Consider the following 24149-nt stretch of genomic DNA (forward strand, 5'->3'; position numbering starts at 1 on the left):
ACCTCCTCCCTCGTAGTTATTGAAAATGGAGAGCTCTGTAGTCACTAGCTCTGTAGTCACTAGTCACTAGTTGATAAGGCTCCACCGCTCCTCGCAGGGGTCTGTGTTTTCCGCTACTTGGACAAAGTGACATTGCTTAAGCCTTTCCCCCCACCAGGTATGACTCTCTGCAGAGCCAGTGATTGCAGAGGAAAAGCTGCAGTTTGCTTAAGGGAAATACCTCCAGGAAGGAGGGTCTCGGGTGGGATCCCAAGTGGGGAACTAGGGGGACTTTTCCGTAGGGAGTTGGGGTGGGCTCTTGAGTGAGGGGCTAGGGGCTCGTCTCTGGGGTCAAAGACGGGTCCCCTCCTGTGAGGGCGCGGATCGACTCGGCGCTGTCTTGGGGTCTCGCACTCTCACCGCTTCGCACGGCTTCGCGCCCCACCGCCTGCGACCCCCAGGCCTTCTCTTCCCCCGGGCGCCCACTCCTTTCTTGGGAAGAGCAGCCGGTGCTGGAGGGCAGAGACTGCCCCAGGGGCGGAGCTCCCTCTCGGGCCGGAGGTAGGAAAGTGCAGAGCTGCCGGGGCCGAGGCACAGACCTCCCGGAAAGGCTCCTCCCGAGCGTCCCTCTTGCCAGCCAGGGTCGCAGTCGCAGCGGCGGCCGCAGCTCTTAGCCCACAGGAGTTGCAAACTCTTACTGCACGCTTCTCTCCCATTAGGAGCTTTTCCTCCTTCCTTCTCCCCAACCCCTCTGTCCTCCTTACTTTGGGGAATTTAATGCTTTCTTTAGCATGTTTTTGTGTGCTTGATCTAGCGGACGTGACACCCCAGAGTTCCAACTATCTCTCAGCTGAATTCTACTTTTGTTTTTATGTCTTCCTCGCCTCCTCTCGTGTCCCTCTTATCTGACTGATCTGCGAAGTCTGATGCTTCTGCCAGAGGGAGAGGAATAAATAGATGCTGCTGCCTCCGAAGGCTTAGAAGTTGGGAAAGAGCAGCCTGGGCGGCAGGGGCGGCGGCTGGAGCTCGGTAAAGCTCGTGGGACCTCATTGGGGGAATTTGATCCAAGGAAGCGGTGATTGCCGGGGGAGGAGAAACTCCCAGATCCTTGTGTCCACTTGCAGGGGGCGAGGCGGAGACGGCAGAGCGGGCCTCTCGGCGTCCACTGCGCGGCTACACCCTGCCCCATCCTGCCGGGATCATGGTCTGCGGCAGCCCGGGAGGGATGCTGCTGCTGCGGGCCGGGCTGCTTGCCCTGGCTACTCTCTGCCTACTCCGGGTGCCCGGGGCTCGGGCTGCAGCCTGTGAGCCTGTTCGCATCCCCCTGTGCAAGTCCTTGCCCTGGAACATGACCAAGATGCCCAACCACCTGCACCACAGCACTCAGGCCAACGCCATCCTGGCCATCGAGCAGTTCGAAGGTCTGCTGGGCACCCACTGCAGCCCAGATCTGCTCTTCTTCCTCTGTGCCATGTACGCGCCCATCTGCACCATTGACTTCCAGCACGAGCCCATCAAGCCCTGTAAGTCTGTGTGCGAGCGGGCCCGGCAGGGCTGCGAGCCCATCCTCATCAAGTACCGCCACTCGTGGCCGGAGAGCCTGGCCTGCGAGGAGCTCCCGGTGTACGACCGGGGCGTGTGCATCTCTCCCGAGGCCATCGTTACTGCGGACGGAACTGGTGAGTTTTGACACGGCCCACCCTTCCCTTACCCTACACCTCCTCACTTCTTGGAGTCCTTGTTACTAGCCTTTACTCTAATTCTTTTCTCTTCGGATCACTCATCTTAATCTCTCCCTTAACTGCTCCTCTATCAAACACCCTTCTTCTTCTTTCTTCTTTCTTTTTACAAAAACAAAAAAAGCCCTTACCTTATCACCTTCCACACTGTTGCATTCTTGCACTCTGTTCCAATAAGTGATCCTTTTAAAACAATCCATGCATTCCAAACCCATCACACTTATACTCCACAGGAATCCTTCACTTCAACTCTTTACATGTGGAAGTAGCCACATTTTGTAAAGTGATGCTCTTTTTCTTTTAAAATTTGTCTATAATCATTGGGTTTTCTTTGCTGATTCTCAGGCAATCTCAGTCATCAGGTTTCTGTATCTTTAGTGTCTTAGATGCTTGTTAAGATTGTATGGATGAAACAGAAAACTGAAGCCCCATTTTCTTCTAATTAAAAATGCCAAGATAATTTCAATAACCTTTCTGTAACTGACAGATGTTAGGGGTATGTGTTTGCTCAAGATTCAATCTGAGCAATTACCTTCACCTTAAATTCCCCCCTCCTTTCAATGAGATAAATTGTTCTTCCATTCCAGAATGAAACAACTGTGAAACATTGCTATGCACTGTTAATTAGCTTCTGTGCTTGCCATAGAGCTGGCAGACTGAAATTACTGGGCTCTTTTCACATGCCCACATGCCTTCAAGTCATTTTATAAGTAGCACACAGATGAAAGGAATTACATTTAAGGTGTGTTATCATACACTCACGTAATGTTATTTTAAATCTCACCCCTTATTCCACTCTCATATTTGGCAAAAAAATTGTCTTTTATGCCTTATTTCATGCTCCTTTTCCATGTGTGCACCCACCACAGTCATTTCAATCTTTCTCTACCATAAAACTTTATTGCAGCTCTAAATTTAATGGAGTCAATCACAAGTTGTTTTCTCACTAGTGTTTAGTCTAATTATGACATTTGTAACTTTAAGACCCCAACTAAACCTACTTCATTATGGTCCATTTAATTCTAACTCAGTATTACTTCTACCAACTAACCCAAACCTCAAATTTTTACCCTTCATATATTTTACAAAGAAGGAAATGTTTTTCATTAGCAGTCCTCTTTCATACCCCGCCCCAACAAGTCTGTTCTTAGATGTGTTGACTTGGTTACTTGGTTGCCTCCATCTGTTTATTTCTTGGGCATCAACTTTCCTTCCTCTTTCAACTTGCACAGTCTAGGCACATGTCCCCAGTCCATTTCCAGGTAGTAATTCTTAGTTATCAGGGTATTGATTTGGAAAAAGTACTTTCTGTGCACATTGACTCGTTTAACAAAGTGAGAGAAGGAGAAGTAATTGTAAAAATAGCTGAAGGAAAAAAGTGAACAGAAAAATTTCAAGAACTTTTTAATGGTGACCTCACTTAATTTGTCACTTTTTGAATATACCTATTGTATTCTTGATTTTAATCAAGAACCAAAAGCTGGTTGTGTAAAATCATCACAGAAATGTATTCCTCATTAATCTTTGCTAAAAGAGCATGCTTGAGGCTTCATACTCACTGAAGTCACAGACTGCAAAGTCTGTAAGTGCCCAGTGCAGTTGCCGCTCTGGTTTGCCAGGCACTTAGAATCAGTTAAATGCAAGTGCTCCTCTCAGGCCAAGGGCTAGGAATGAGGTGGCAGTGGTTCAGGCTGAAATGCATTCCTCCCCGTAAAGCACAAAACTTGCTCTTAAACCTCCCATAGAGGTGGACCTAGAGTGAGTGAGGTTTGGCAAGGTTAATGGCTCTCAAAAAGCCATAGTCAATATGGATGGGAAGCAGTTTCATTAAGTGTCCCTGAGTTACCCATCACTGTGGAACAAACATAGAAACAGTTGCCTCACTGAAGCACTCAAATAGGACATGCATGGAAACAATTTGTCAGTTCATGGGACCTGATTTCTAAGCTTCTTTAAAATGCCAGAATATTTGCTTTACTGACAGCATCCTTGCTAGAAAAATAGGTGGTAGGTGGAATCATAGTTAGTGATGGCGTTCCTGCTCCTTTCCATAAGCTTCAGTGTGAACCAGAGGCTGTGGTGGCAGGGGGAGCTGAAAGGTGTGGGGAGGTGGGAATTGGGAATGAAGTGGGTAGACTGTAGCCTGAAGGGTCTCCTGGCTTCCAGGGCCAGCTTGTTGAAAATTACATTCCCTATGCTGAGTCAAACTGTCAGACACCTGGAATTACTTAGGAACTACCACATGTGGCCAGTGTAATTTACGATGCAATATCCAATATACTCTTTGATTCAATGGGAAGTGATAGTTCACAAAGCAAGGTTTTTTTCTTGTTCATTTGGGTATAAACAGAATCCCTATGTCTTTTGACTAGTATATGTCCAACTAGATATAAAAATGAGGTCTCCCTGAATAAAATAGGACAATATTTCAAATTCTTTCTGTGCCAAGAGGATTTTCAAATCCTACCCATTCATGGGGATCTGTTCTCTCATAGTATATCATGTATCCACAAACAAGCTTAGGACCTTTTCCAAAGCAGTCTTATTGAAATGGAGTAATGCTTGAAACTACTTTTTTCCTTTCAAAATACTAACGGTAAACATATTTTTGAAAAGAACGGGTTCCATCCTGGCCATTATTATTCATCTTACACATTTTCTATTTGCTATAGTGCGACTACATGTACAACTGATTATCTGAAAACTCAGCTCAATTTAGTCATTCAGCAAGTTAGTGATGACATTCAGTCAAATCTTTAATATTGTATGGTGAGTAAAGAGGATAGGCTTGGAGTGGGGCAAACCAGGTGTTGAATGATTCTGCCCCCATATCAACTATTGTTTTAGGAAATTTACATGACCTCTGTAATTCAAAGTTTTCTTATCTATAAAACCAGGACAAAACTATCTATATCCCAAGGGCATGGTAAAGATGAAATTAAAGCTGGTGCACTGGCTCACTCCTGTAATCTCAGCACTTTGGGAGGCCAAGGCATGTGGATCACTTGAGGTCAGGAGTGGAGACCAGCCTGGCCAACATGGTGAAACCCTGTCTCTACTGAAAATAAAAAAATTAGCCTGGGATGATGGTGCATGCCTATAGTCCCAGCTACTGTAGGAAGCTGAGGCAGGAGACTCACTTGAACTCGGGAGGCGGAGGTTGCAGTGACCTGAGATGGCGCCACTGTACTCCAGATTGAGTGACAGAGCCAGACTCTGTTCAAAAAAAAGAAAAGAAAAGAAAAGAAATTAAACAGCATATAAAGCATTGCTTTAATACCTAGTAAGCACTGAAAAAATTGCTGCTGCTGTTTTACTATTATCACTGTTATAACAAATTGACTAACATTTTCTATTTTGTTTTTGAAACGGTTATGTTGGTAAATGCAGATGCAGCCTAGAACTTTTATTAGTTCCTCTCTGGGGAAGAACAAAACAAAAAAGCTTTACACTGGGACCTAACTGGAAAAGGAAATCTGATTTCTTCTGAAAATATAAAGGTAGTATTTCATTTTACACAAACTGACCTAGACCTCAGGCTCAAGAGCAGATCCCTTTGGGAGCGACAGAAAAAAGAATGAGTCTGGTGGATGAGTTAATTACAAATAATTTATCTCAGAAACCCAGGAATCAAGCAGTTAAGAAAATTTATGGTATGATATTTCACAGCTATTTCCACAACACCTACAGTTTGCCGTGCCAAGGGCTTCATAATCATTCCTCAGTCAGCGCTGGCTTCTGTGGCAGTGTTAACTTTTCTCCCCAGCTCTTGCTCAACGAACGCATTTCTGCAGGCCTTCTCTCTCCTGGCAGAGCCGTGCCAACTTTCATATGCAGGAGCTGCCATTTAATCATTTCTCCACTCCCAGAGAAACAGGCAGTCTTTTCTTTAGCCCTGGTCTACAAATATTTGAGGGGCCAAGTACCAAGAAGGAAGAATTATTTAGTGTGATATGAGGAGGAAAATGGAAAGGAGAAATGGAAATTTTAGATTAGAATGAAAGGGCAAACAAGCTTCTGAGGATCCTTCATTGTGTAAAATACTGAAAGGCACTCTGGATGGATTAGGGAAGGGTGTCTCAGTGTTATATTAATAGTGTTTCACTTTATTTAGAGCAACCTCCATTATCGGGAGTAATCTCATGTCATCTCCAAATCTTATTTTAATAATTTACTTTTTATCTCATTCCCACTAAACCTTCAGATAGTTGTTGCTACAAATTGCGAAACTGATTAGGTTATATTTGGCTCTTCTGGTTCTACTTTGAGTCTAGAATGAGGAGACCAAGAGCCAACAGATAGACATAGTTTTGAATAATTAAGAATTGGCTACATCTCCTCAATTTAGGAAAAACCACAGTTTTAGAGTTACAGGCCCTTAGTTGGAATTCTAGATTTGCCATTAATTTTGTACATTGAACTAGTCACTTGACATTGACATTGATTGGGGATTGTGAAGAAGAAAAGAAATATTAACATGAAATTACTGATAAACGCTAAAGCACAATATAAATGTTCAACAACAACATCACTGGGGAGGGGACGTGTCATCCTGAGGACAGGAACCATTAGAATCACAATAAAAGCAACCAACACTTACGTTCTAGGTGCTGTCCTGAGTGCATTTTGCACATTCACTTAATTCTCATGACCACATGGTAGGGGCTATTATTCCCATTTTGGAGAAAAGGAAACCAAGGCATATAGAGAAGCGAAGTGACTGTCCGAGTTAGCAGAACTAGTAAGAAAAAGAGAATTCAAAGCAGAGCCTGTTCTACACTACACTTCCTCCCTTAAGAAATGTAATTCCTAACTTTCTAGAGAATCTGTTATTCTTTGCCTAGCAGATTGCAGTTAAAGGAGCAAAGGTTTTCTCATTGTAGTTTGAAGCCAGCTTATATACGGCTTAAGAGAATAAAAGGTGGCTTCTAGACAATGGATTCAAAGAGATAAGAGATTCTGACTTCACTGCAATTTTGAGATAGTAGAGATTATACATTCCAGATTCTCATGTCCCTATTCTCTCAGTCTTGGCATGTCCCAGAGTGAACTCATCATTTCCCCATCGTCATACACTTGTTTCTTTCTAGTATTTTCTATATTGTTGAAAGGTACCACCATACCTTAGTAGTCCAGGCCTGGGAGGCAGTCTTTTTTTTTTTTTTTTTTGAGACAGAGTCTCACACTGTCACCCAGGCTGGAGTGCAGTGGCATGATCTCAGCTCACTGCAACCTCCGCCTCCCAGGTTCAAGCAGTTCTCCTGCCTCAGCCTCCTGAATAGCTGGGACTACAGGGGCATGCCACCACGCCCAGCTAATTTTTGTATTTCTGTTAGAGACGGGTTTTCGCCATGTTGACCAGGCTGGTCTCGAACTCCTGACCTCAGGTGATCTGCCCGCCTTGGCCTCACAGTGCTGAGATTACAGGTGTGAACCACCGCACCTGGCTGTGGGAAGCAGTTTTGATTCTACCTTTTTCCTCATTCCCCTCACTCAATAGATACCACATGCTGTTGGGTCTACTCTAACTCAAATTCTCTTCCCTCCCTCTCTAATGCTACTTTCTTAGTTTGGACCTCACCATTTCTCACTGGGATTATGGCCATAGGATGATAATGGTCTCTCTTATCTCCAGTGTTTCCCCTCCATATTCCAATAGATATTTTTTCTGAAATGCAAATCTCTTGCTCAAAATCCTTGGGTGTCTTCCTCTGGCGTGTGTGATTTCACCCTTCTGACTCCTCTAGCTTGTTTCTCTCTGCTTACACTGGTCTCGTTTCAGCCACGTTTGCAGGCATCTCACCCCAGTACCTTTGCAATGCTATTCTCTATCTGGAAAGTTCTCCCTACATTTCCTAACTCCTTAGGACTCCTCTGGAAACCTCTGTGACCTCCACTAGAAATCCTGGGGCATAAAACTTACTAATAATATCTGTTTTCATTTAAGGTAATTTGTTGTTAGAATTCCTAAGTTTAACTTACTGATAATATTTTTTTGATCAATTATTAGAAACTTTTTGGCCGGGCGCGGTGGCTCAAGCCTGTAATCCCAGCACTTTGGGAGGCCGAGACGGGCGGATCACGAGGTCAGGAGATCGAGACCATCCTGGCTAACACGGTGAAACCCCGTCTCTACTAAAAAAAAATACAAAAAACTAGCCGGGCGAGGTGGCAGGCGCCTGTAGTCCCAGCTACTCGGGAGGCTGAGGCAGGAGAATGGCGTGAACCCGGGAGGCGGAGCTTGCAGTGAGCTGAGATCCGGCCACTGCACTCCAGTCTGGGCGACAGAGCCAGACTCCGCCAAAAAAAAAAAAAAAAAAAAAAAAGAAAGAAACTTTTTGTTTTCTGTCTTTCAGTTCTAACAGTTGACTTCTAAGCATTTGTAAAAGTGTAGAAACATTTTCCTTTGAAGAATGAAAGAAGTAAAACACTCTCCTTGGCTTAGCTATTTTGAAGTGATTCCCTTTTACCAAGCAAAGTTTTATTTTTCATTCTTATTTCTACCTTTGAATAATAAACATTTCAAATGTGGGCCAACATAATTTCTTCCTTTATAAAGACATTATTTTTGTATGCATTTTATCACATGATTATTCAGAAATAGAAAAACCACTGGCACGTTACTGTAATACTTGGGTACATTTATGATGAATGAATGTTTGAATATAATGAAAGTATTAGTAATTAATAGTTTATGCCCAAGTTGAGGCAAATGTTTTAGAATTAGTGTTTGCTACCTGCTTATCTGTTTGTTTGCTGACTGCTATCTTATGTTGCTTTTTAAATACTTCCGGATGATTACTAAACCTGGGAAAGTAATTCATTAATTGTAATTGTCGGTGTTATTGTCCTAAAATAGTATTAACCCCTCGTTTAATTTATTCCTGATACAACCTATAAACAAAAAGGACAAAGGAAGAATACTATTTTCTCTGAGAATAAATAGAGGCATTAAACTAGTTTAGCATAAAGTGTTACTACAAATGTAAAACTCATAAAAGTTCTGAATTGGTGTGTCGATAAAGATATATTGCTAGGTACAGCATCTCTCAGCATGGTGCTCTGCTGATGCACTAAATGTTATTCATTAGAAGTTGCTTTCTTAATTAGAACACAGAAAACCTTTATCATTACCATTTTCTGGGATTATGGCATCATAGAAACAATCAATAGCAATTTCTAATTATTGTCGCATCTATTAATTGCACTGGCTTGAATAGTCCCTAAATAGTAGGTTTCTTTTCGACTGAAGAACTATTTAGCCTGCAGTTAAAGGACATGAGAATGATTTCTGAGTGTTCCTTTAGGAACTAAGGATTTAAATATATACCAGTTCAGTGTGATATGTCTATTTATTGAAGATGTGTTTGGTTCTTTTTGTCATCAAGTCATAAGTGTTGGATGAGTGCCTAATATTTTCATAGGTTTGATTGTGATAGGATGCTTATCATTTATAAATTTTGTGAAATTCAAATAAATTATTAATTCTAAAATTTTATGCACAGTTGATGAGGATTCAGAAGAGTATTTCCTTATAACCACATGAAAAATTAGATCTCATTCATACATACTCAAAGCCCACAAATGATAAGAATGCCAACCTCATGACATTAATAAGAGTCTACTTCCTTCAGACAATTGGATTCTTACCCAAATCAAACTTGGAGCTGAGTTAGATTTTTATCTTTAGGAATTCTTGAAATAAAACAAATATGTTATGGTTCTTTGTTCTGTCACTTCTTTTCAGATTTTCCTATGGATTCTAGTAACGGAAACTGTAGAGGGGCAAGCAGTGGTGAGTATATCACTATCTTCCTGGTTTTCATTTGTGGTCAGATTAGTCATTGATGTAATCTAGATACTCAAGTCATTCTTGGGGAAGCTTGTGCCCTGTATTTTACAAGTAAACTTTTTGTAAATATAAACTTTAAAAAATTTCCTTATTTATATTAATTTTATTTTTAAAATTAGCATGTAGTAAAATTAACCTTTTCTACTGTTTTATTTTCTGTTTGTGCCCTCTCCTTTTTATTCACATTCCCTTCTTTTTTTGGATTGAGTCTCTCTCTCTCTCACACACACACACGCATGTATGACAGACACATATATATCCTCAGGAGATAATTTTGTATTTTTTCTTTCAACCCTTACTTATCTTTTAAACAACTTGAGAACAGTAGCCTACTGTATTTATATGGATGTTTTAATTTCTATTATTCTTCCTTCTTTTCCAACATTCCATGCTTCCTTCTGGTATTCTTTCTCTTCTGTTCTTCAGACAGAAGTTCTATCTAAAGAACTTTCTTAAGTATTTTTTGTACTTGTTTTAAAGCAGTTCTGCTGGCCAAAACTTCTTTTTTCCTTTACCTGAAAATATCCTCATTTCACCTTCATTCCTAAAGGATATTTTCACTGCAGACAGAATTCTAGGTTTGCAGTACCTTTAGCACATAAAAAATATTCCACTTCCTTCTGTCTTCAATGTTTTTCATGGGAAATTGGCAGTCTTGCAAATAAGTGTTCCCCTGTAAATAATACATCAGTTTTCTTTGGTTGCATTTGATTTTTTTTTCTGTGTCTTTAGTTTTTAGCACTTTAATTATTACATGTCTGAGCATTGATTCCTTGAGTTTACCCTGTTTAGGGTTAACTGAGCTTCTTGAATCTATAAATTTATAATGTTAGCCAAATTTGAGAAGTGCTTAGGAATTATTTCTTCAAATACTTGCTTTTTACACAATAATCTCTTCTATGATGATATGAATGTTATATCTTCTGGTATTGTTCCACAGACTCTAGAGGCTCTGTTAATTTTTTCTTCTAATCTTTTTTCTCTCTTGTTTAGGTTAGGTAATTTCTATTGGCCTAGCTACAAGTTCATTGACTCTTTCCTTGGTCATGTTCAATCTCCTACTGTCTGAAGCACATCCAGTTAGTTTTTTATTTGTTAGTAGCTTTTTCAAAGTTAAAAGTTCCATTTGATTCTTCATTATGCTTTGTATTTCTTTGGTAAGATTTTCTATCTTTCCATTTATTTCAAGGGATTCACCCTTAATTTGTCAGGGATTTTAATGATAGCTACCGTAAAGTCATCTGTGTCATCTAATTGTCTTGTCCCACTCAAGTCACCTTTTTTTTTTTCCCCTAATTCTTCATGTGTAGAGTAATTCTGGGTTGAATCCTGGACATTTTGAATATCATGTAATAGAGCTTTGGGTCTTGTTTACTTAAAGTTATATGGAAAATTTTGATTTTGTTGTTTTTTTTCAATTTTAGCAACAGTTAACCTAGTTATGATTAGTCTGCAAATTCTGACTAGTCTTCTGTGGGTTATGATTTCAATGTCAGTTCCATTTCCAAAGCCTTTGAAGTACCTTCCATATCTTTTTTTTTTTTTTTTTTTTTTGAGGCGGAGTCTCGCTCTATCGCCCGGACTGGAGTGCAGTGGCCAGATCTCAGCTCACTGCAAGCTCCGCCTCCCGGGTTTACGCCATTCTCCTGCCTCAGCCTCCCGAATAGCTGGGATTACAGGCGCCCGCCACCTCGCCCGGCTAGTTTTTGTATTTTTAGTAGAGACGGGGTTTCACCGTGTTAGCCAGGATGGTCTCGATCTCCTGACCTCGTGATCCGCCCGTCTCGGCCTCCCAAAGTGCTGGGATTACAGGCTTGAGCCACCGCGCCCGGCCAGTACCTTCCATATCTATCCCATGTGTACATCACTCAGTGGCCAGTGTGAGGTCAGAGCAATACTTTATCCCACAGTGCAGTTTTTGAATTCTGTGATATACTGTTTTATGTCAGAGTCACACATGCCCAGGGGTGAGTTCAGTAGTTCATAAACAACTTTACAAAATCCTTTCCCAGGCTTCTTTCTCTCTCTGATCTCCCTAGCACTTTTCAGTTCCTTGGAATTCCCCCGTTTTGGTCCTTTGGCTAGAAAGCTGGAGCTTTATCCCACTCTGTGATTTGCTTCTTGTGACTGCTCCTTCATATGGGGCCAAGTGGTGGGAGGACACAGAGAGAGAGAGAGAGAGAGAGAAAGACAGAAAGCAATGGGGCTTTGCCCCAGTCTTTTGGAACTACAAGTCCTCCAATCAGATAGTAAGGTTCTCTCCTTCATCAGAGGTTTGGGCTCCTGAGGGTCTCCCTTGTTGCAATTGTTGCTGTTACCACAGTCCCAGGATGCCTTGAGGAATGGAATGCAAAAGGCCGATAATGTTAGAGATCCTTTCCACTTCTTGAGCTAGAACTAGAGGGCTTCTCCTAGAGTGTACTCTGTCTGCACAATGCTCACCTCTAGGATACAGGCTGTGTTGACAGCAGACTGGTGGATACTGGAGGGAAAAAATGATGAGCCCACTATTAGTTTTATGGTATTATTTTTCCCCCCAGTCTTCCTATTATGCTTGTATTACCTTTTAGAGTTCTTATGTTGCTGCTTCATGCACTCTGTTCAGGTTTCAGATCTGCTTTCAGTGGGAGAAACAAGATGGAATCTACTTATTCCATCTTACCATAAAATAAACCATTAAAGTATAACATGCATGCAGAAAAGTGCACAAATCATAAATGTGCATTTTCACAAAGTAACTACTCTCTGCAACCAAGATACATAACATTACCAGCACTCCAGAAGCCTCGAAGTCACTACCCCCACCCTTCTTTTCAAAGGTAACTACTACCAGGAATTCTAGTACTACAGATTCATTTTGCCTGATCTTGAACTTTATATAAATGGAATTCTACACTATGTATTTTTGTGTATGCACGTGACTTCCTTTGCTTTTCATTAGGCTGTGTATAGCAGTAGTTTTTCACTTTAATTGCTATATTGTATTCTGTCATTGAATGTGGTACACTTTATTCATTCTAACGTTCCTGGATATTTGGGTTGTTTTCAGTTTTTGTTACTATGACTAATGCTGCATTTGTTTCTACAATATGATAGCTGCGATGAGTACCATGTATTCCATTCCACTTTCCTCTAGTATTTCGCACTGATTTTGGTCAGTAAGTCCGGCCTTATAAGGTGTCTTAACTGTGGAAAAGAAACATTTAGTTTCTTAAGTTGTAAATAAGTTTGAAATATCAACTTTCATTACATTGGGACAGTTTTCTCTGTTGACTTCCACTGAATCTTACCAGGGTGTCCTGCTTGATCTGAGGGAATGTCTACCAAAAGTGTTCCAACAAATATTTATCCCATTAAAAACATAAGTAAATTAAAATTATTTTAGAATTGTTTTGTTACTTTATGTAATTGGTCATGTTTTTCAGTATCATATCAGTTGGAAATCATTGGTGTCCAGTAATGTTGCTATTTGAAGGGTCACTCCTTCTATTGTGTTTTCTCAACCCAAACTGAAAAGCTCATTTGTATAAAACTGCAATTGGTGAGTCAAAATTTCTGGTCAAGGACGTGTATATGTTTCCAATTTGTTCCAAAGTTATGGTTAGAGTAATATAGCACTTCAATGTGTGAAAGAAAGGAAACATGTCAACAACACTCTCAACAATATACAAAAAACAGTTCAACATGTAAAACTACCTAGAAGCAATGTGGTGTTCTCAGAGTCACTGTTTACTGTTCCTCTTTTAAAAATATTTTCCAGTTTTCTGTATAATGAGAGTGATGAAAACAAATAGGCAAAACCAAAGCTCATTCTGTTTGTGAAAAAAACACTAACATATTCACATGTTCTGAAAAGAAAATATAATTTGTTCACACTCAAAAATTTATGCTTTGGAGAAATGTAACAGCTGAGGTTGATCATGATAAAACAGGAAATGAGGAAGGCATGAAAACACTGTAACCCATATAAGGACCTCTTTCCAAAGTGTCAAGCTGTTTCTGTCTGGAATTTGGAAAAGAAATTCTTTCACTCTAGTTAATTTATTCTTTGCCTCAAAGCTTAACAATTTTTTCTTTTTCTTTTTTTTGAGATAATGATTCTGAACACCATCCAATTGTAGTTTTACTGTTGCAAATCCACTATTGTAATAAGGAATAGATGCTCTTTATTTCCATAGCATGGAATATGGAGGAAAACAACTTTTGTTCTATTTCACCTAGTCACTTGATCTATCAAATCAGCACATGGAAAATGAAGGCAGATATTCAAGTGGTCCAATGTAAAGGGTTTTGTTTTTAAATTAAAATAATTCCAAAAAGTAATTCTTCCGATTTTCTGCTTTGTGATGTGACCAATTTATGAACGTTTACATTCGAAAAACACAAATTTCTCCAGAGCGGAGATAGAGTTGGTATATTCTGACACTAAATATACAAGTGTGACCAAATTATATCTTGGGGCCTGTTTCCTAATATAAAATCAGATTGTATTGATCTCTGAGTTCCCTTCTGATTTATCTTAAATTAGGGAAAAATCAGTGTAAGTCAGATGCTCTCCCAGAGTTTTCACTAACCTCTTCTTGGCCGTGTTCCAAAGGTGCTCCGGAGAAGCTCCTCTGGGTAGCTGCTTGGTGGCCACTGAGCAACTGGAGATTCCTGGTGACTGCAGCTGCCAGGCCTGCCCGGCCACTCCCTCTTTTGCTGACATGATTTATGCTTAGCTTGGGTAGTATAGACCCATTCCCTCGCCTTCTTTCTCTTAAACTTCTTTCCTCCCTTTTGGCTTACTACCAATTTTGGGAAGGAATTCAGTTTTTTTCTTTGGTACAAATGTTTACTGACTGTAGAGCCAACTTCTACACCTTAATGGAAAAAAAAATATGATAGACAAATAGTATTTTTGTGATTATACAGTAGCTTAAAACTATAGGATTTTTCCCCCATTACTTTTGCAACAACTGATACTTTTGACCAGTTCTCTTTCCTAAGCATTCCTCTCCTTGAGCTATTACCCCAATTGTCCTAGTTCTCTGCCTGTCCCTCAGCTGTAGACAGTCACTGAGGCTCTGTGCTTGGCTTCTGTTCCTCTCTCCTCATAGGGATTCATCCTGTTGGAGTTCATCAAGCTACACAGGCTGAATTGTCACTTTTATGACTCCAGTTGTGATTACGCTCTAGGACCACGTTTCCCTCCAATAAGACTTCTACCTGGGTACTCTTTGGGTACTTCAAAAATAATGTATTTAATTACTGAAGTAATTTTTTTTTTTTTTTTTTTGAGATGGAGTCTCACTCTGTTACTCAGGCTGGAGTGCAATAACATGATCTCAGCTCACTGCAAACTCTGCCTCCTGGGTTCAAGCAATTCTGTCTTAGCCTCCCAAGTAGCTGTGATTACAGGCACCCGCCACCACACCTGGCTAATTTTTGGATTTTTAGTGGAGACAGGGTTTCGCCATGTTGGCCAGGCTGGTCTCTAACTCCTGATCTCAGGTGACCCACCTGCCTCAGCCTCCCAAAGTGCTGCCAGGGATTACAGACATGAGCCACCATGCCTAGCCCTGAAGTAATCTTTTAATTAAAACTTTCTGTTTTGTAACTTTCTCATTTAAGTATGTGACATCATTGCTTTTCTAAGTCCCTAGTACTGAAACTTTATTTGGTTTTAGTCCATCGATCTCACCATTCATTAGAAATGTAATGACCAGTCCAGCTGAAAAGATTCTGCACATCAAACAGAACAATCAACAAAGTGAAGAGACAATCCATAGAATGAGGGAAAATATTTGCAAACTATCTGGCAAGAGCTTAGTAACCAGAATATATAAGCAACTCAGACAATTCAATAGCAAAAACAAAACAAAAAACAACAAATAATCTAAAAATGGGCAAAAGATCTGAGTAGAAATTTCTCAAAAGAAGACATACAAATGACCAACAGGTATACGAAAAAATTTTCAACATCACTAATTAGATAAAGGCAAATCAAAACCACAATGAGATATCTCATCCCAGTTTGAATGACTTTTATCAAAAAGATGGAATAATGGATGGTAGAGAGGATGTGGAAAAAGGGGAACTCCTCTAGTACACTGTTGGTGGGAATGTAAATTAGTACAGCCACTATGGAAAACAATAGGGAGTTTTTCAAAATCTAAAAATAGAACTACCATATGATCTAGCAGTTTCATTACTGGGTATATATCCAAAAGAAAGGGAATTAATACATTGAAGAATATCTGTACTCCAATGTTTACTGCCACGCTATTCACAATAGCCAAAATGTGGGATCAACCTAAGTGCTTATTAGTGGATGAATGAATAAAGAAAATGTGATATATATACACAATGACATATTATTCAGGTGTAAAAAAAGTGAAATCCTGTCATTCGAAGGAAAATGGAACTGGAGGTCATTATGTTAAGTGAAATAAGCCAAGCCCAGAAAGACAAATACCACACGTTCTCATTCATATGTGGGAGCTAAAAAAGAAAAGTGAATCTCACGGAGCCAGAGAGTAGATTTGTGGTTACCAGAAGCTGGGAAGGGTAACGTGGAGGAGGGAATGAAGAGAGGATGATTAATGAGGACAAATATACAGTTAGTTAGGAGGAAGACCTAGTGTTTGATAGATCAGTGTGGAGACTATAGTTAACAGTAATCTATTTGTACATTTCAAAATGTACAATAATTCACATGTTCATAACATAAAAAGGAATGTTTAATGTGGTGGATATTACCCTAACTTGATCTTTGCACATTATGTGAATGTACAAAAATATCAATGTACCTTGAAAATATGTCCATCTATTATGTTATAATAAAAAATGTAAGGGACACTTACTTGTATCAGGCACAATATGTGCCAAGGACATGGAATGAAAGAGCAAATACGTGACTGGCACACCCTTTTCTTTCACCTCTTTTCAATGTACTTGGCATTGAGTGGACACGTAATCTTCTAAAGGCTGTGAAGCCCCTTTTCTTTGTGTTAATTGACTTCTTTAGAGTCTATCACAAAACAACACTTCAGAAGTCATGAGGGAAACCAAGCATAATTGTATTGACTCTTTCTATATTTTGGATATTCTGAATAACTCTTGGATCCAGAAAACTTGTGAAAGGCAGTTTACTTGAAATTTTCTGAAGACAAAAAGGAATAAACTGAATTTCCTTTTCTTATTAATACAGTGTTAGTTCTGTCAGTCTTAAGCATTTTCTTTTACAAAGTGAAAATTACTATGAATTGAGTCCTTTATTACAATATTTGAGGTTTGTTTTTACAGCTAAGTTGAGCAAATGTTACTTTTGCTTTTTAAAGCCTTATTATATCACCTAGGTTCACCAGTCAACTCCATCACATTTTCCATATACCAGTGTAATCCAAAATAAAATTTAATATGATATTCTTTGCCCTGTGTATAGGTTTAGGAAATAAATATTGTTTTAAATACGTAATGAATGTTGCTAAGTCAAGACACATTTTGTTTTGTAAAAAAATGAAAGAAATATCTTATTTGTATGTTAATGGGACTTTATTAAGGAATAATTACAGTAAAATACTACAAATCTTCAGTGTATGCTGCATTTAAATTTTGACAAATGTGTATACTTATGTAACCATCATCCAGATCAAGATAAAGAACAATTTCTTTAAATTGCCTGGTGTCCAATCATCCATTCTGTCCTGAGGCAAGCACAGTTCTGATTTTCATTGCCATAGATGGGTGTCGTTATTCAGCTTCACGTGAATGGAAGCATACTGTACACACTCGGGCCTGGCTGCTTTGGCATACCATGGCATTTTTGAGACTTTGAGTTCTGTGCATTATTTTATTTTATTTCTAATTGTGTAAAGGTACACCCTTGTATGAGCATAATACCAATATGACTTCTAAATTCAAACCTCCTTAATATGGTTCCCAGTTTACTATAGTTGATTTCTGAATCTGCAGGAGTTGTGTTGTTGTTGTTGTTGTTCACTTTTTTCCCTTTCATCATTGACATCAGGACTCTAGGGTTCTGGTGTTTTGTTTCTTTGTTAATGTCCTAGGAACAATGAGACCCTGTCGATTTTCCATTAAGTGTCCATTTGATGACTTGCAATTTTGAGAAGAGGGAATGTGTTCCTTGGGGTGGAATCTCGGGATGTTTTACCATCGCCTTGTTTCTAGAAGGATAGTGGAATTGACCTGCTGAATGGCCAAGTGGTATATTGCCCATCTTCTGTTTAAGGGCTATGTGAACAAGTTCCATAATGGCATCCATTCCTGCTGCTGTTTTGATAGCTGCGATGATAAGGCAGATGATCCATCTAGTGCACTGATTTCTTTGCTTTACTAACCTGCTTGTCTGTTCTACCCCAGCCACTCACTTCCATGAGCAGTTCTGGGCCTTGCAGTGCTGCTAGCAGCGGTGCTAGCACTGTAATATTAATTCTAATGCTGCAGGGGTGCTAGCATTGTAATATTAATTCTAAGAATCCCACTCTTTGCCTGCTGCCTCATTTCATTCCAGATGATTTGTTGCAGTATCATCACTGCTGCCTTTTTTTCCACCCCCTACCATGTTGAGATTACCTATCCATCAGCTGCCACTTACTATCTGCTAAGCCTCTGGCCTTTCTTGTCTATGTCAGATACCATGGTCTACTGCAACACTGATACCCTTGAAAATACCCTCAACTTCTTTGCTTTCTCTTCCTCTTCTATACTCATCTGGCAAATCCCAGCTCCAGTTATTTGAGAAAATTACTCAACTGAGATGACTGGTTTCACTTTAAGTTCAAGATAGAAAATTCAAATAGACAATCAAGATTGCCATGCATTCTTACCTGCTATAAAAGTTTGCCTTTCTACTTGATGAAATAACTGCTTTATACTTTCTACACTTACATGCCCACATCCTGCTGTTCCTAGCCCCTCATTCCCCATAGCTGATGACTTCACTTCATTCTTCAATGAGAAGGTAAAAGCCATTGGAAAGAACTCCCTCATTATTCCACCAACTAATTTATAAACTTGTCAATATCAGTACCTTTCTCTCCTTTTCCTTCTTGTGTAATGGATAGTCTTGTGGTTTTCAAAGTCTTATTCTCTCTTTTGCTCAGGGTTCAGTTCAGTCATCACCTTGCCAGTTGAATTTAGTGGAACCTTTTCTCTCTGAACTCATTTTAGCTCTGAGGGTCATTTGACATAGAGGACTACCCTGCTTTTGTTTTGGAAGACCCTTTTTCAATTCCACACTCTCTTATATTTCCGTCCACATCACTGGACGCTCCTTCTCAGTCTCCCTTATGGACTTCATGTTCTCTATCTTATTTATAAAGATGTAGTTCCTGCCTAGAGAACTACAATGCACCTTTCAGGTTTCAAGCTTTAAATATAATTTTCTTACAGTATATTGGAGGCCAGACTAGTTTAGGTCATTAAGTTATATGTTCTTGTTACACATACACATTGTGTTTTAGTTTCATATCATGTATCACATATGACAAATTATTTTGTGTATAATTTCTTTGTTCAATGTCTTTATCCTCTTCTGGATTGTCTGTAGTGCCCATCATGTGTCCTACATGCCTATTATAGAGCCTGGAATGTAGCAGATTCCCAATATTTGCAGAATGAATGAATTCATATGTAAGTGACTGAAAGGGTTCAATAAATGTTAGTTCTCTTTCCCTTTCTCGTCTCATATTTACAGAAGCATGGATATACCAGAGTTGTGGAGTCAGAGGATACTACTATCATTTCTATAGAAGAAAGACAAATTCATGGTATTATGGATGTTACCAGATGCTAAAAATTACGGAACTGTTAAAAATTTTGGAACTGCTCACAGACACCTCATACAGGCAGTTGGAAATATAGATCTAGAGCTCAGCAAAAAAGTCATAGTTAAGGACCTGGATCTTCAAATTATAAAATTTTATTTTTTATATCTTTTAAAATGTGTTGTGTTTTGCCCCTATGAGTTTTAAAATGGAGGAAAAGAGGCCAACTGGGTTTCAGGGGTCAAATGCCAGGATATGAGACATACAGTGCATCTGGTGAAAATTAAAATGATTTAAAGTCTGATCTGATTAGGAAGGGTCAGTCTTGAGAAAGTTATAAAGGAAATTGTAACACAAATACAATTGTATTTTCTTCTCTCCTTCCCCATACTTTTTGACAATAAATCCTGAGCACAGATCTAAGGGTTTTTTTCCTAGAGAAAACAGAAAAATATCCACTCAAACATAGTAGTCCTCCAAAGTCATGGTACGTGAAAGGTTATGAGAGTTTGGGGATCTGATGAAGTTAATTATAGTCTTACAGCTCTGGATAAGACCCAGAAGCATTCAATTTCAAACAAAGGTCAGGGATAGTTAGAAAGTTTTATCACACTTAAGCTTGAACTCAAACAAGGTTGCATTGAACAGTGACGGTCCAGTGAGTATCATATTTCATAGCTGTATCAGGTACTTAGACTTCTTTAGCTCTTCTAAGATCATATCAAAAATACTAGTATCCTTATGTTTTTTAAAAAATAAATGAGCATATTCGTATGAGCAAAACAGAATAAAGAAGGCTAAGATTCTTGTCTCCTCTGAACTATTTTGATTTTTATAAGAAGCCACTGTGAGGCCACGAGGCTGTTCACCGCTTGGGCACCGTGTGTATCATGGGGCATTTCCCTTGCATTGCAGACCAAGTTCTGCAAAGTACTGGGCATGTTAACTTTGCAAACTCAGATTTCTACAAGAGTGATGAACTTACGTTTCTACTAGGTAATAAACAGTCTCCAGGTTCATTAGCAGATATGTAGGAGATCATTAATATTAGGAGAGTCACTAGAAACATCAAGCAAGAGGAGTGGAGGGAATGTGAGGAGGAACTAAGCTGAAAACAGTTTTCTGTCCTTTCCATGGCTGCTCCTAAGATGTAGCACTGCACTCCGTCCCACAATTGAAGGTATTGTATTAATTCCAGGCTTTGAGCTAAATGAATTGCTAATGTTAAAACTGCCTGTGTTTGAAGATCTCTTTGTTACTTCTTAGCCTGTTTTGTCAAAACCAACTCCTTTAACTTTTAAAATATCTCTTTCCTTAGGTAAAGCACCAAGGCAGATTCTAATTCATTTATAAGCTTTTCTTCTCAACAGTGAAATACAGAAAAATCAGTATCTAATGGTTTTTGTGCAAAGCTCAGTAAATAATAGATTTCATTTTTTCATTCTAAAAGCCAAAACTTAAAAAGCTTGTGCCATTAGGTTTTGCCAAAGATTACTAGCAATTAAACTAGAAATGATGGTAATGCTACAGGCCCCCCAAAAAGACTATCAAGAAATCAACTATTGATAATAAAAATAAACTGTTACATCTGATTTACAGTAGCAGGCACAAGAAAGGTGACAGCTAATGGATGCAACATACCTCTATGATTCTTCACAATTTCGCAGCTCTTGGGCTTGTGGGGATGTATATGTTGATGTGTGTAAACATAATTTAGATGAGGATTATGTTTCAGATCTATTGATCTAAGGTACACTTTTCATGAATAACCTAAGATATGAATGTTTGGGTTGAACAAGCATAAATGAGAGGAGGTTCTTTCATATTTGAGCTTTGTGGATATAAACTCAGCTTCTCCTTATTACTGTCATTTTTTCAAGCTACTTGAACTAGACAGATAATTTGCTTATGTCAAGAGCTAGGGATTGGGACATATTATCCCATATAAATACTTAAAATATATATTTAGTATGGCATTGTCACCTTGGAGACCAGCAGAAATAAGAAGCATATTGCAGATGAGCAAAATTTAGTCCTGAGAATATTTGCTTAGCTCATTAGCTATTAGGTAATAGTCTAGCTATGTATATGTAGTTGTATGCATAGCTTTGTGAATGCCTACTTGAAATATTACTAAATCATTTTATAATATAATTTTTAAAAATTCCTGCCTGGAAAGTTTTATGGAATCCATTTGTTTATGCTCCAAGCAAAGGCATGTAAGTAACAACATCAAATTAGACTCAAGTCAGTAACAGTTGCTATAGTTTTTGCCAATAATTTTTATTTTAACCTATGCAAATTTCTGAAGAATTACAAATGTGTAATTTATTGACATGCATTATTTTTGGTGGATATTTATTTTTAATAGAAACATCACAAGTCTATATATAATATGGATGAAGATAATTTATAAACTAATACCGTAGAATTTATGTCTTCAGAAATATTCTCATCTAAAGAATATCTCTTTGAAAATACATACAACATTTTAGTACAGGATAAAATACTGTACAGAAAGCCAAAAACTGGGTAACTTTTTGTTCTCTTCTAAATGAGAATACAATCATTTTGCTAATAACGTTATTTTTGGAATAGTTTTTGTCAAAATAGCAACAAGCACTAATGCTATTCATTGTTTATTGGCTGAGATCTTCACAGAAATTGTGTGCTAAAAATTATCAGGAGAACAAGGGAAGGAGCTGTGTGTGGTATTGAGGAATTCTCATTTCTGTCATGGGCAAGAGCAACAGTTGCTGCTGCTATGTCTCCCCAGTAAAAATACTTATTTCTCTGGCAGGAAAGGTGATACTCTTTTCTGGACTGCTACTTTAAAGTGTATTATCAACAAGTTCAACTGGAAATAAAATTAATTTTCTTTAGAAAATACCAGTGGTCAACAGAAGCTCCTACCTTTTATTGTTCCCCATGTTAACATAAAACAACTTTTTTTTTTTTTGAGACAGGGTTTCACTCTGTCATCCAGTCTAGAGTGCAATGGCATGATCTTGGCTCACTGCAGCTTTGACTTCCAGGGCTCAAGTGATCCTCCCAACTCAGTCTCCTGAATAGCTGAAACTACAGGCACGCACCACCACCCTCGCTGATTTTTGCATTTTTTTTGGTAGAGACAGGGTTTTGCCATGTTGTCCAGACTGGTCTTGAACTCCTGGGCTCAAGTGATTTTTCCTTCCCCCATCTACTGCCCCACCCTGCTGGCCTCCCAAAGTGAGTGCTAGGATTCTAGGAGTGAGCCCTCGTGCCCAGCCATAAAATGCCTTTAAGTGAAACTTTTTTTTTGTTGATGTCCTTTCTCTAATTTATGTGTTCTTATTTCCTTTCTGTGTCAAAAGAGAAGCACATACCATTTAATTTTTAATAAAGCTTTCTCAGGGGGCATTATTTAAAGAAATCTTCATATATAATTAAATATTTTAAGATAATTGTGTATTATTTTCTACTTTTATATTGACATTAATTCCTGACAATTTGCCATGCTTATGATGTATATTTCTTAACTAAGTAATCTTAACTGTGTTGCTCTTCTATAAAAGGCATAACAATCTACTCTCCAAGATGTCAAATGAATCTACCCTATAGATGAAACATTTTGAGATAATTAGAATTGTTATTATTATGATGGCCAAAACCACAACTACTTTTGTACCAACCTAATATATACATGAAATATGCATTCTGGTCACTACTCACCAAATATTTTTAAAACATGAAATTTCTCTTCTCAAAATACATGCATAGTTTCCTCCAACAAGCTCCAAAACACCATTGAGTTGAATGGTAGCTATTTTACCTATAGAAGAGGCTCACTGACCCTCTTAAGAACTTCACTGGGTTGTAATAACACTTGCTTATCTCTTTGAGTTGCTTTCAGATCTAGGAGCTAATAGTAGGAGGAGTGCTGTGTCGCCTGTTAAAAGTAGATGAACATTAGGTGGTAGTCCACAGGGTAAACCAGCTACCTGAGCATAGGCAGAAAATTGCCTGCCAGTTGGCATTCATAATATTAACATTTCCATAAGCATGAAGCATACCTCTTTCAGGATTAAGGGGTCATGCTGTTCTCATGCATGGGGGTGAATAGCATTTCCTCAGGATTTGGGTGGTTTGTTGAGAATGGAAACTCATTCTCATGAGCATACTGACATTGAATAAGAGGACGTGTAGATAGAATAAATGTGAATGTAGTTTCAGGAGAAAAAGGCCAGACACACAGAATTGACAAGAACTTTCTCACCACCAAATTGAGATCTAGTCTCAGCAAAAAATGTGAGTAAACAAAAGAAAGCTAATATTGGAAATGTGCTTATAACTAAAATGTGTTTTTCAGAGCGCTGTAAATGTAAGCCTATTAGAGCTACACAGAAGACTTATTTCCGGAATAATTACAACTATGGTAAGGAAAACTTCATGGTTGATGTATAAACTGCTGTGTTAAGAAAGGTGTATGGGTGCATTCATGAGTATGTGCACATGTAAATGAGTGGAGCCATTTAAGAATAAGGCTTAAAAACAGAAGGACAACTTTTAGAAGCATAGTCCCTCCCTCTGCCCCAACCAATGAAAATGTCTCACATGGGCAAAATGCTTAACACTTGGTTGATGCTGAAGCACATCAGGCAGTATTGTCATCCTACAGCCATACACTTAAGTACACAGAGATCAAGATAGATGGGACTCTTCCCTACCTGGAGGCTGAAGGAGGATTTGAGCTCAAGTTGGGTTGCATAGGCCATCAGTTGTGCTTCACTGGGTGAACAGCAGAGCACTTTGATGTATAAGGAACTG

The 24149-nt window shown here is 39.0% G+C and overlaps 1 protein-coding gene across 2 annotated transcripts in view; it reads left to right on the plus strand.

Moving 5' to 3' along the window:
- The first annotated feature begins 206 nt into the window (after positions 1–206).
- The window catches only part of FRZB (frizzled-related protein), a 32009-nt gene continuing 8066 nt past the window's right edge, over positions 207–24149 (plus strand). For both annotated transcript variants that reach the window (XM_011956686.1, XM_011956687.1), the window contains exons 1-3: positions 207–1658; positions 9466–9513; positions 23692–23757. In XM_011956686.1, the coding sequence (XP_011812076.1) occupies positions 1181–1658; positions 9466–9513; positions 23692–23757 (592 nt within the window). In that variant the 5' untranslated portion in view covers positions 207–1180. The remainder of the gene's footprint in view (positions 1659–9465; positions 9514–23691; positions 23758–24149) is intronic.

Source organism: Colobus angolensis, unplaced genomic scaffold (genome assembly GCF_000951035.1).
Source record: "Colobus angolensis palliatus isolate OR3802 unplaced genomic scaffold, Cang.pa_1.0 Scaffold421, whole genome shotgun sequence".
NCBI classification, from domain to species: domain Eukaryota; kingdom Metazoa; phylum Chordata; class Mammalia; order Primates; family Cercopithecidae; genus Colobus; species Colobus angolensis.